Source organism: Strongylocentrotus purpuratus, unplaced genomic scaffold (genome assembly GCF_000002235.5).
Source record: "Strongylocentrotus purpuratus isolate Spur 01 unplaced genomic scaffold, Spur_5.0 spur5_scaffold_11, whole genome shotgun sequence".
Taxonomy (NCBI): domain Eukaryota; kingdom Metazoa; phylum Echinodermata; class Echinoidea; order Camarodonta; family Strongylocentrotidae; genus Strongylocentrotus; species Strongylocentrotus purpuratus.
Window position 1 is genome coordinate 960,008 of NW_022145596.1, and position 12,695 is coordinate 972,702.

The 12,695-nt window shown below is 34.5% G+C and overlaps 1 protein-coding gene across 5 annotated transcripts in view; it reads right to left on the reverse strand.

The window, feature by feature from the left end:
• Nucleotides 1-1,501: 1,501 nt before the first annotated feature.
• The window catches only part of LOC579262 (inositol polyphosphate-4-phosphatase type I A), a 59,226-nt gene continuing 48,032 nt past the window's right edge, over nt 1,502-12,695 (reverse strand). For 4 of the 5 annotated variants that reach the window (XM_030980286.1, XM_030980287.1, XM_030980284.1 and 1 more), the window contains 5 exons: nt 10,967-11,107; nt 10,282-10,379; nt 7,050-7,162; nt 6,017-6,171; nt 1,502-5,517 (listed from right to left, as the gene is read on the reverse strand). In XM_030980286.1, coding sequence (XP_030836146.1) covers nt 5,382-5,517; nt 6,017-6,171; nt 7,050-7,162; nt 10,282-10,379; nt 10,967-11,107 — 643 coding nt within the window. In that variant the 3' untranslated portion in view covers nt 1,502-5,381. The remainder of the gene's footprint in view (nt 5,518-6,016; nt 6,172-7,049; nt 7,163-10,281; nt 10,380-10,966; nt 11,108-12,695) is intronic. The other variant, XM_030980288.1, reaches the window with a different exon arrangement.

Genomic DNA, 12,695 nt, shown 5'->3' on the forward strand with positions numbered 1-12,695 from the left:
ATATAAATACAAGTAGGGAAAGAAGGGAGGCAAAAAACAACCACCATTATTTCCCTTGCAAACAAAAAAAAAACACAAAAAAAAACACAAAAAAAACAACAACAACAACGAGAGAGGCAAAATAAGAAGGCAAAGAAAATGAGAACTAAACAAGACGAGAAAAGAGTGCATGATTCCGACCAAACTATTCGTTGCGGGCATTCAATTACTTCGTTTCGTTTTGGTCTTTTTCATCGCAAGTACCACACGAGGACCCACCACACCTCTCCTACATGTTATTGACCGTCTGTGCGTGTCTATGCATTTGAATACTTACTGATGAAATTCGATAGACGAGATACATTTCGAGAGATCTATAGCAAGGTTGAAAACCCTCTCGGGATCATTACAGAACAAACCCTTGGACTTCGATTGGAGAGGTACACAAAATAGTCAGGGAAGGATCGAGGTTGGGAAGTTAACTAGAGCCTTGCATTCTATAAGGACCTGCCAATCAACTAGAGTGTATTTTGTATGTCTTAAAACACACGAAGATAGAGATATAATACATTGCACTGAAAAGCCTTCATTCCATCCCACTACTTTCTCCTATAGGTGGTAATAGCGGTTTCACTGAATATTCAAATGCACGTACATCGTAATGAAAAGAGAGAGAAATAATGTAAAGTGTTTTGTAAGAATACGGAGTAAGGTCCATTAGCAATTAATTAATTCGACTCAGGAACTAACAACTAACTGAGATATATGGCTAAAAGGATGAAGGGCGCGATTTATACGCAATTCTCTTTCTTTGAAACTAATTTGCCCAGGTTTTGATAGAACACTGATTAATTCTGAGACTTGCTGGCGTATGATTGAACGAAGTTAATTTAATAAACGAAGTTGGGATTTAGAAGAATGCAGAACTCCATTCCTAAACCCCTGACAAATAATTGATACAGAGCATAAGGGCTGAGATATATCCAAGGCAACAAAATATACCGAATCGGAACAAAGACATCTAAATGTAATTAAATTAGTTGAAATCATGATAAAATCATCCTCTTCATCATCTTTTAAATTTTGCATTCTTTATCGAAAATCATTCTCGTAAATCTTGAATTAATTTTATGTAGCCACTGTATCTGGGCGAGCCCAAGGTATATGACTGTATGCCACATAATTACCAAGTAAAATGGAATTATATTATGGAATTGTGAACATGAATTGATATAAAATATCCTTTATTTGACTTTTCGTCTGATTCAAGCCATAGTGGGGCTATCAAATTCATGTTTGTTTTGTTTTGTTTGTTTCTTTATCATTGACAATTTTGGATGTGTACCCCTCATACTGCCCATTTGAAATATTTCTTTCAATGAAAAAAAAAATGCACATTCACCCCCCCCCCCCTCAATCCTCACATACACTCAAACACATCCACCTCCACATACATCATTCTCATCTCTCTTTAATAAATGCATACAGGAGTTATCAACATATGACAAAAGTGAAACGGTAATAATCAGTTTATTAATTTTATTAATTGTTTTTTTTTAAATCAATCTTCATTCTGATATATGGCTATTATTGAACAGGAGTTAACATACACAAAATATTTCAATCGATCCTTAGCAATTTATACATCCAAGCATTGTTACGTTCCTTTATAGAGAACAAGTACATCAAGGCAAATACAACGTATATCAATAACTTCAGATGAAAAATACATCTTTGAAAGGTTTTAGCCCTCCATGCATATGGTTCTCTTCTCTGATAGCATCAAAGAAACAAGGAATTGAAAAAAATAAAAGACCAGACTATTTACAAGAAACAGTATATATTATCAGAGTTCTTCCGAAATGTACATTGTACAAGTATATAGTATGCAGTAATCAAGTATAATTGGACTATCTTTTTGTACTAAAGAATATACATCATAAATAAGATATGTACAAAGGTACAAACATTTGAGATTCATGTTGGAACTAAAATCTGTCTGTACACAACATGTCACAATACTCATATGCTAAGATACATGTATATAAATACAATATTGATGTTTAAAAAGTCATACATGTACAAATTTAACTCAAGGATTTCTTATTCATTTCATGAGTTGCATAAGTATCGTTCTTATAGCAAGCCTTTGCTGTTTGATTGTTAATGATTAAAAAGACATACATGTTACAAAAATTACTCAAGGATTTCTTATTCATTTCATGAGTTGCATAAGTATCGTTCTTATAGCAAGCCTTTGCTGTTTGATTGTTAATGATTAAAAAGTCATACATGTACAAATTTAACTCAAGGATTTCTTATTTATTTCATGAGTTGCATAAGAATCGTTCTTATAGCAAGCCTTTGCTGTTTGATTGTTAATGATTAAAAAGACATACATGTTACAAAAATTACTCAAGGATTTCTTATCTATTTCATGAGTTGCATAAGCATTTGTTTAAACCACAAAAAAAAAAGGGAAGAAAAATAGAATTAAGAAAGGCTACAGTACAAAATGGTTTAATTTTATTAGAAGATGGTCCTTTACAGGAGATTCTCGTTTATCATAATTCAATTAAAGCACTCATTTATATTCCTGTTGCTTGGATAAAAGATATATAGGAAAGGATTAGACGGTTTACAGTTCATTTCGTAGTTAAGGTTCTCATCATAAACATAATTGAAATGGAATACAAAGTATAGAAAGAAATAGAAACGGGAAAAAAAACAAATAGGTGTTTCAAGGAAACAATGAAAAAGAACCTGCCGTTCTCTCCATGTTAAAGCCCCACTGCAGTAGTTTGGCCAGGAGGGATTAGACCTCCCTGCATAGTCACTGACAGGTGGTTATCTCATCAAATCAGCTCTCAATTCACATAAGAAAACAGGGGATAATGGGAGACCAATGGTCACCGATTAAGCATTGTTTGCTATATAGAGGGCGCAAGTAGCTATACGTAGTGCAGTGGGGCTTTAAAAGACAACCATCATTTTTTTCCTTTCATCTTTTACTTAAAAAACAGTTTGATCTGGGTATGTTTGATATGGGCAAATTCACATTCGACTTTGATTACATCACATGAGCTCTGTGAAAAATCTCCAAAGTCAAATTCAAACAACAGTTTAATACAATGCATGACACACACAAAAGAAAAGAGGAAATATCCCCATTCATGAACTAACAAGATCATCATCATCATCGCCATGACTACAAGAGAGGGCCTTCGGTCTTGAAAAGCGCTATATAAGAACTAGCTATTATTATTATTATTATCATGAGTTTACTTTGAAGCGTCACTCACTTTGCCCCATCTTGGTATTGAAATTATTAAAAAATACTTGCTACATGTTTATTATTTTCAGTGGGAACAATAAACAATGAATCAAACAAATATTCATTAGCTCAGAGAACCAGTTATTCTGCTAAATACAAGGATAGAAAATCATGAAAATGCAGTGATTCCAGAGTTGTTCAACCCTCACAGGTCTAGCTTATACAAACAGTTTAGTGCAAATCTTTAGTTATATCTTGAATACTTATTCTCACAAAACAGAGATATTTAATTAATGTAGTATGGAACCACATTCTATCACATGCTTCTAACTTTGGTGAATTATCCTAATGGTACGTGTTATTACAAAAATATAATGAAATAGTTTATAAACTATATATATATATATATATCTCCCTTTCAGCCTTGCACATTGCAGTCATAAATTACTGTCAAACTGGGTACCTACAATACAAGTATTCCTTATTTTCACTACTACACAAATCACACAAAGAAAGCACCACAAAACTCCTATCACATATTGTTATCACATAACACATATTTAGTGAAGTTGAGATTCATAACTGAGTAAAATGTTTCTTCTGCAGTTTTATATGACAGAAAATCAAATGATTCCTGAGAAGGCATGATTGCAAAACTATTAAACGAGGTCCATATTCTTAGAGCTAAAAGACATGGTACCAGTCAGTTATATACGTGTAGTGTGATCTGAATATTTGAGATGCATAATTCAACAGATTCCAGTCATAGATTAGGCCCCTGCAGCTTTGCTATTTTTTTATTTAACCCAATGCAACCACTAGCATTTCAGATGGGAGTGAAATGTCTAGTAAACTAGATAAGTTTAATTTTCATTCTTAAGCAATCTTGAAATGAGACCAAATCATAAGACCACACATATACTAAAATTCTGTGCATGAATGGCAGAGATCAATGACAATAATGATGGTAGTATACATTTCTTTCATTATTAAGAACATGTTACAACGTCTTCAATTGTACTATAAAAATACTGCTATAGTGGCCAGGTAGATGTTCAACAAGAATTTTATAACATCTGTTTGTTTACAATTCTACCATCATTCCAACAAATCTGACAAATGTAGAATGTTGGTATTGGTGGTAATGATTGGCACGGTGGGGCTACTGAATGGCAGTATCCGTCTTTTTCCTCTTGTTGAATAGTGTAAATAAAACCTGTTCAACCAATCCCATTATTCCCTTTCACACTGTCATGGCATTCATCTGCTACCACCTTGCTTCATATACCCAGCCATCTGTCAAATCAAACAGTGCAAGAAGTCTTCTACAGCTACACAGTTGATCTCTGGCTACATGTAGTGACACCAGGGGGACGTTTCACAAAACTTGTCACCAGTGACAAATGACAGTTTTTGTTATAAGCTACTGAAATCCTTGCTTCTGATTGAATATCAGCAGATTGTGTCACTGATTTTTGTCATTTGTCATTGAAAAAAGCTTTGTGAAATGGGCCCCCAGGTGAACTGATCTCCCTGAATGACTTTCTAACTCCAACTAAGTTGCCTTCATGCACAGATATCTCATACATGTATCCAGCTACATTGCCTATAAATCCATTAACATAGTGCAGTATATACTTCTACACTGTTTGGTACTACCAATGTCATTCAGAACTATATCATTCAGTAACCGTTTTACCATACATGCCCTCTGGTGGTCTGTATAGTTTAGGGACTATGTTGTAACCGTTTTACCATATGTGCCCTCTGGTGGTCTGTATAGTTTTAGGGACTATGTTGTAACCGTTTTACCATACATGCCCTCTGGTGGTCTGTATAGTTTAGGGACTATGTTGTAACCGTTTTACCAAACGTGCCCTCTGATGGTCTGTATAGTTTAGGGACTATGTTGTAACCGTTTTACCATACGTGCCCTCTGGTGGTCTGTATAGTTTAGGGACTATGTTGTAACCGTTTTACCATACATGCCCTCTGGTGGTCTGTATAGTTTAGGGACTATGTTGTAACCGTTTTACCATACGTGCCCTCTGATGGTCTGTATAGTTTAGGGACTATGTTGTAACCGTTTTACCATACGTGCCCTCTGGTGGTCTGTATAGTTTAGGGACTATGTTGTAACCGTTTTACCATATGTGCCCTCTGGTGGTCTGTATAGTTTAGGGAACGCTCTTAACTGCATCTTGTTGAATGCGTACTTGTTGATTCCAGTGTTCTTTCTCGAGTTGTCTCTCCTTGTTCCCTCACTGAAAAACAGAAGACACAACAGTAAGAGTGATTTTATTACCATTCTAAGACTTCCCAAAACCTTTGAATAATAGTCTCATATGATGCAAATCAACTTAAATACACAGTGGCTAAAAAACGGACCTCCCTATAAGGTACTGTACAATGCAGACGTTCTACATTTTTTCCCTCTCATAATGCTACAAAAGATGCAGAATCTCAAATTATATTATCTGATTTCAAATTAAATCTTAAAGACTTCAGATGATGCAAAATACATTGAATTGACAATAGAACAGGGAACACATTGTCTGCCTAGAGCCTGAAGGGCAGTATAGTTTAACAAAAAAAAACAACAAAAAAATCAGTAAAAATCTATTCAAAGCCATATTGACTACATTTACAGCAGCAAATGGTCATCTACAAAAGACATATCAACAGTCCAATGTACAGGACATCTAATAGCACAGTTTCATCTTATAGCATGACACAAAATGGACAACACTCTACAATACAAACCTGCGCATGGTGTTGAGTAGATGTACAAACATATGGGGCTCCATCTTGTGTTCATCTTGAAGTAGTTGACATTGTTCTAACGTAACAGACATGCCTGTCCTATCCTTGGCACTCTTACAGCTCATGAAACGGATACCATTGATTCGTCTCACCAACTACAAATGAGGACAACATTTCACATTCATCATACATTCATCAATTCATTTTTTGAAAATTATTTATTTAATCACACAGTGTGGAGCAACGGGGTATGAAACGGTTGGCTCAAGACCGAGGAACTTGGAGAGAAACTTGGAAAGACACTTGATATAGAATTTTGAATGGGTCACTGAACCTGTCATAAACTGACAGATCACTATTGATGATGATTTATTGTAAAGTTATTGTTATTTTATGTAATCAGTGAGGTCCAATTTTAACAAGCCATTCATGTGCTCTTCATGGTCCTCCCACTTCAGACACCTCATTATATGTGTTTATATTGAAGATTGTATAATTTTGTTTTGATCTTGGCGTGGAAATAAATAAAAGCTGCAAATGGTACATGTATCTTCGTGATCGAAAACAAGCAGCAAGTGGTACTACATCCCACGACATGAAAGAGAAAGAGTAAATGAGTCATCCCACAACCCATGCACTGAATGAGAAAAAAACAATCGATGGACCAATAAAAAAAAATTAATCTGAATACACAGAATCTATCATTAAGTGAAACTGAAATTGATTGAACAGCTCCTTCTACAGAGTCACACATTATTATATGTCATTTAATATAGATAGGCATTCAATTGATTTAAAAGTTTTCCTCCACAAAGGGTAATAGTGTCTAATAATAAAGAACTATGAAAATTCAGCAAGCAGATTAACTGCATGAATGGCCAAAAGTACTGAGTGAAGTGAAGAATTAACTAGGCATACCCATGTATTTTTTAGTACATTTACGATGATGTCTACGCTTTCATTAAAGAACATGCACTGTAGCACATATATATTATATTGCTTAGTTTGATGTACACTGTGTATTGTATTTTACCTGTCTGCTGATGTGTAGTATCTCGACATTCTTCTGTCTCTTAGACTGTACATGATGCCTCAAGCTTGTCATCAGCAGCTCTATACTCAATGTACTCGTCGAATGAGGACGATCTGGACAATAAAAAAGAGAAATAAATGAATAGTTTCAATGCAAACAGCAAACAATCTGAAGTTGCACTACTTAGCAAGTAATTTGAGACTCCACTGTAAAAGTTACATTAAATTATAAAATAATATCCTAACACAATTATCACTATCTTACTATCCTTATAATAACTGTAAATCATTCACTATCTGGCAAAAGAAGTAATTAACCAAAATACATAGTTTTTCAGTCAATATACATTCGGATGCAAGAAATCAGTGATCCAACATATATTCAATTCAATTCAATTTATTTATTCATCATCCATAAAAATTATAACAAATATTGACAATATTTGACGATGCATAACAATAATAACAATAGATGAAAGGATACCTTCAAAAAAAGCACGGGGCTTGTACAATAGAAGGCACCTGAACAAAGTTAAATAATACATTTATAATTGCAAAATAATTCACCCAGCCACAAAACACAATAGTCACACACAAAAATGCGCCGACACACGAACACACACACACACACACACAGACACACCCTCACTCACAAACTAACTAACTACTAACCGAAATGTAACGTAAACAATCTTTTGAAAATCATTGTTGGAGTACATCAAGTATTGTAACTGTTAACGAAATGCTGGTTAAGTTTACGTTTGAATACATTGAGTGTGGTTGCATCGGAAATACAATTTTCAATTTCGTTTAAAATTTTGGGACCAGTATACCGAATGGATCTTATATCTAACGAATTTTGAGGTTTTGGCAGTCGAAATTTCATTGAATTGCGGGTAAAATGTGAATGAATATCTGAATTTAGCTGAAACATATCATGAAACGAAAGTGGAAGAGTATTGTTTGTATATCGATACATGAAAATACCAACAAGATATTTATATATGTCAAAAATGTTTAAAAGATTTAACGAATGAAAAATAGGACTAGAATGGGCAAGATAATGCGAAAGAGTACAAATTCGAATAGCTTGTTTCTGTTTCTTAAAAATACTTACTAATCTGGTTTTACACGCTGAACCCCATACAATATTACCACACATGAGATACGGCAAGATAAGAGTATTGTATAATAGAATTAATATATGTGGGGGTACTGTAAATTTCAATTTATATAAAATTCCAATGGTTTTACTTATTTTATTACAGACATGTCTGACATGAAAATCCCATTTTAGATAACAATCAACATGTATACCAAGGAAATTATGACAGTCGACGAAATCAATCAACTCTCCGTCCAATTGTACTTTGGGTAAAGCGATACTCCGTGAATTGTTCAAACAAAAATATATACATTTAGTTTTTTTAACATTGAGACATAGCTTGTTTGTTCTTAACCATTCAACAACCTTGATAAGTTCTGTATTTGTTTGACATATTAAGTCATTCTGATTATAATTTGAGGCAATCAAACAAGTATCATCTGCGTATTGAATAAAGTGAAACAATTTTGAAACACAATATAAATCATTAACATATAATAGGAACAATAGAGGACCTAGAATTGATCCTTGAGGAATACCTGTTTTGATCAAAAGTTTTTTAGAAATATGAGTTTTATACATTGTACATTGATTTCTGTTTGTTAAATAATCTTTAAACCATAAATAGGGTATACCACGAATACCATATCTAGATAACTTAGAAAGTAATATGTCGTGATCCATTACATCGAAAGCTTTCGACAGGTCTAAAAATATACCGATAACAAACTTATTTGAGTGCAATGCGTTACATACTGTATCATTAAAATCAATAAGAGCATGATCAGTTGAATGGTTTGGCCGAAAGCCATATTGATGCATGTATAAAATATTGTTATGTTCAAGAAATTTATATAGACGAACGTAAACTAATTTTTCTAGTAACTTTGAAAAACAAGGAAGTAAAGAAATTGGACGATGGTTGCATATATCATAAGGATCCCCTGTTTTTGGTACAGGAACAATTTTTGCAGTTTTAAGCCGGTTTGGAAATTTTCCAGTCGAAATTGATAAATTCATAATGTGCATCAACGGACGGGCTATAGCGTGAATAGATTTCTTTGCTATATTTTGACTAACATCATCAACTCCAGTGCTATTTGTATTCTTTAAATTCCTAAAAATATTTATAATTTCGTTTTCAGATGTAGGGCACAAAAATAACGAATTTGGATTTGATGCGTTCATGTAATCCAAATGGTGTTTATAAGAGCGAGGAATCTGGGCAGCTGTTTTGGTTCCAACGTCATTAAACATTCTATTGAACAGTTCGGATATTTCGCACTCATTGTCTACTATCACACCGTTGACTTTGAAATGATTCGGCAGGACTTTAGCTTTTCTATTTAAAATACCATTGATAATGCCCCAGGTTTTCTTCAGGTTATTAGAGTTGTATTTAAGCATATCACCATAATATTTTGTTCGTGCTTGTCTTAGAAGAAAAGTAACTTTATTTCGATAAGATTTATACTTCCTACTCAAATCTGAAGAAAATTTCAACTTCAATTGCTTATATAACTTATTTCTCCGATTGATACAAGAGAAAAGATAATTATTTATCCACGGTTTTCGAATTGATTTTTTCTTCCTACTTTTCTCCTTGAGGGTAAAGTGTTTATCATACAATTCAGAATAGATATCTATAAATATATTATATGCCTGTTCGACATTTGTGGATCTATAAACACACGTCCAATCATATAAATGTAGACCAATGCAAAATTGTGCAATGTTTGCCTCCGTAAAATGCCGTGTACGAACATTTAAGATAGGAATAGAAACCTTTAATTTGTAGTTAATTTGAAAAATTGGAAAATGGTCTGTAATATCACAATATAGAACTCCAGAATGAATATCATCGATATATGTTGTCGATCAATGACATTGATTTCGATGTTATTCTGGTGGGTATACAGGTGGAACAATTGCTTTAAGCTTCATTTCGTAAAAGATGCAGAGCTAGAGCTTTGGTTTCAATTGGGTAAGGCTAAGGTAAGGTTAGGGTATAGCCCTGTTTAGCCCATAGTTTAAATAAAGATACAAATCAAAATGTTCTTTTTGATTAATTTTGAACATTTTGTCAAATATTGAAAAGTGCTATATCACATCACATGTAGATACCAACCTTCATGTTGTATTAATCTCAAGTATCTGTCAAAGTAGACATCTATTTTGTGCATGTTCTCCTTGTTGATAGCTTCCTGTAATGATGTGTCTCCAAACCTGTGAAATAAAGCAAAGATTTAGCAATACTTCAATAACATAGACTCTCATCAATCTCAATTACTGTTGGATGACGTTAATCAGAGTGACAACCAACTTCTTTAAAAGCCTCCTATAAGGGGGCTAAAAAGTATAAAAAGCAGGTCAGACTGATTTTCAAATTTTTAGCTGGATTGGAGAGTAAAGTTTCTGTTATTTTACTTGTGATGTTCTTAGCAGAGCTCATCTGTCTTCAAAACTATTATTCCTTTGAAAGAACATTATGGTGTTACCTTCCAAACTGGTAAACAGTTGCAAAAATCCTGTATTTTAAGAGTAACTTGATGGATTCTTAGATATTTAAATAGAGGTCTGGATGTTTCCCAACCAACTGAGTTGTAATAATCCTTCTCCTTCACAGAACTTAAGTATTTTTAAATTAATATTTCAATGAGTATAAGAATATAATTTCCCCTGTACCTCAAGACTCACAATAACTCATATAAAATTTAAGTGAATATTTACTCTTGCCTCGATTGGTATCTTTGAAATCAAATGACAGAATTCAGCTGTTGCATTTATTTTTTACAATCAAAAGATATACTCACAATTCAGCAAGTGACTGTTCTTCATTGATCCCTACAGTGAAGAGAATGGGAGTGACCTTGATGGGCTGACCTCTACTGAGGTCATCTGGTAGCTTGGTCAAGGTGTTCACATCCAGCGGTACTTCTACTACTATGCTGCATCTGAAATGGAAGATTAGAAAGCATTATCAGAACAGTGCCAAAATGACTACTGTTACAAATCTTATTATTAACGATATGGTGTAATTACCATATATTGATTTTTCAAAGTTATTTCTAATGATTTGTATTTTGTTTACATTACCTGTCCTGCATGGACCATTAATCTGGTCGAGTCCTGGGGGTGTTTCACAAATATCCTAAGTCGAACTTAAGTCTAAGTTGGTCTTAAAAATCATGGAGAGCCATTTTTATCCTTAAATTAAAATATATTAGATAGCGGAAATTCAAATAGTTTTTACTTTTTATAAATTCCACATCAAGACCATGAAATCTCCTTGATAATAGAAATCATGAATGATTTTAATTAACATTTTATGCCTTTTAAAATAATTTTTACAATTTTTTTTATTGATGCTAGCAGCTTTCCATAATTGTTAAGTCCAACTTAGGATCTTTGTGAAACACCCCCCCCCCCAGGCTTGTCATTGTATTCTCTCCTTTTCTTAGTATGCCTTTTTCAAAATGTATCTGTTCCTTTATTGCTGAATTATCAATAAAGTGATGTACCAAAAAATGAAATATTCATAAAGATGTTTGAGCACATGCATTCAAAGCAGTTGATGAATGAGAGACTTCACACTATGAACATGACGGACAAAGAAAGCGGACAAAATATACAGTTCCTCATTCTACCCTAAACAATTGCTACGGTAGACAAAAGCTATGGTCACAAATCGGAGCAGCGACCGACCGATCAGTAGCCTGCTCGGTCGCTGCTGGAATTAAGCATCGCCCAGCAATTAGGTCGGTGCCCGGGCGGCGACCGCCCAGGCACCGAGCGTATTTTGGGCGGCGAGTGAAAAATGAGCAGGCGCCTCCCAAATTTTAACTACGCGCTAAAACTTCAGCGGCGACCGAGCGATGCCCTAAAAACGAGCGGTGCCTGGGCGGCCGCCGCTCGGTGGCCGGGCAGCCGCCGGGCAGCTGCCGGGCAGAATTGGTTAAAAACTCGCCGCTCGGCTGCCGAGCAGGCAACTTTTGGGTAATGTGACCATAGCATTAGGAACACCCCTTCACTGCTATTATGTAAACATGTGTAGAACAGGTGAATATGCATGTGACACCTGTTCTACACATTTTTACATAATAGCAGTGAAGGGATGTTCCTTTGTCTACCACAGCATTGAGGGTAGAATGAGGAACTGTATATTTTCTCCGCTTTCTTTGTCCGTCATGTTCATAGTGTCCATAAAGGACCAGTCACCAAGGGTAAAGCTCAGCTAATGTTTGTGATTATAATATTTTTTTAGTTTCTTGTGTATTAGTGTGGGATGGCCGGGTGATCCTTAAATAACGTAGAGTCTTCATGTAATAATACCACAATATAGAGGGATGTCCAAAGATATCTAAAGTTACCTACTTTTTCAGCTTTTCAACTTTGAAACTATAGATTAGGGCTCTGTCTTCTAAACTAGAGTCATGATAGATTTGAATCAACCACAAGTCATCCAGTCATCTTCAGTATCTTCTGTACTGAATTAGGATTGATATCAAATCTCAAATTACGATGTAAACAATTCAAATCAAT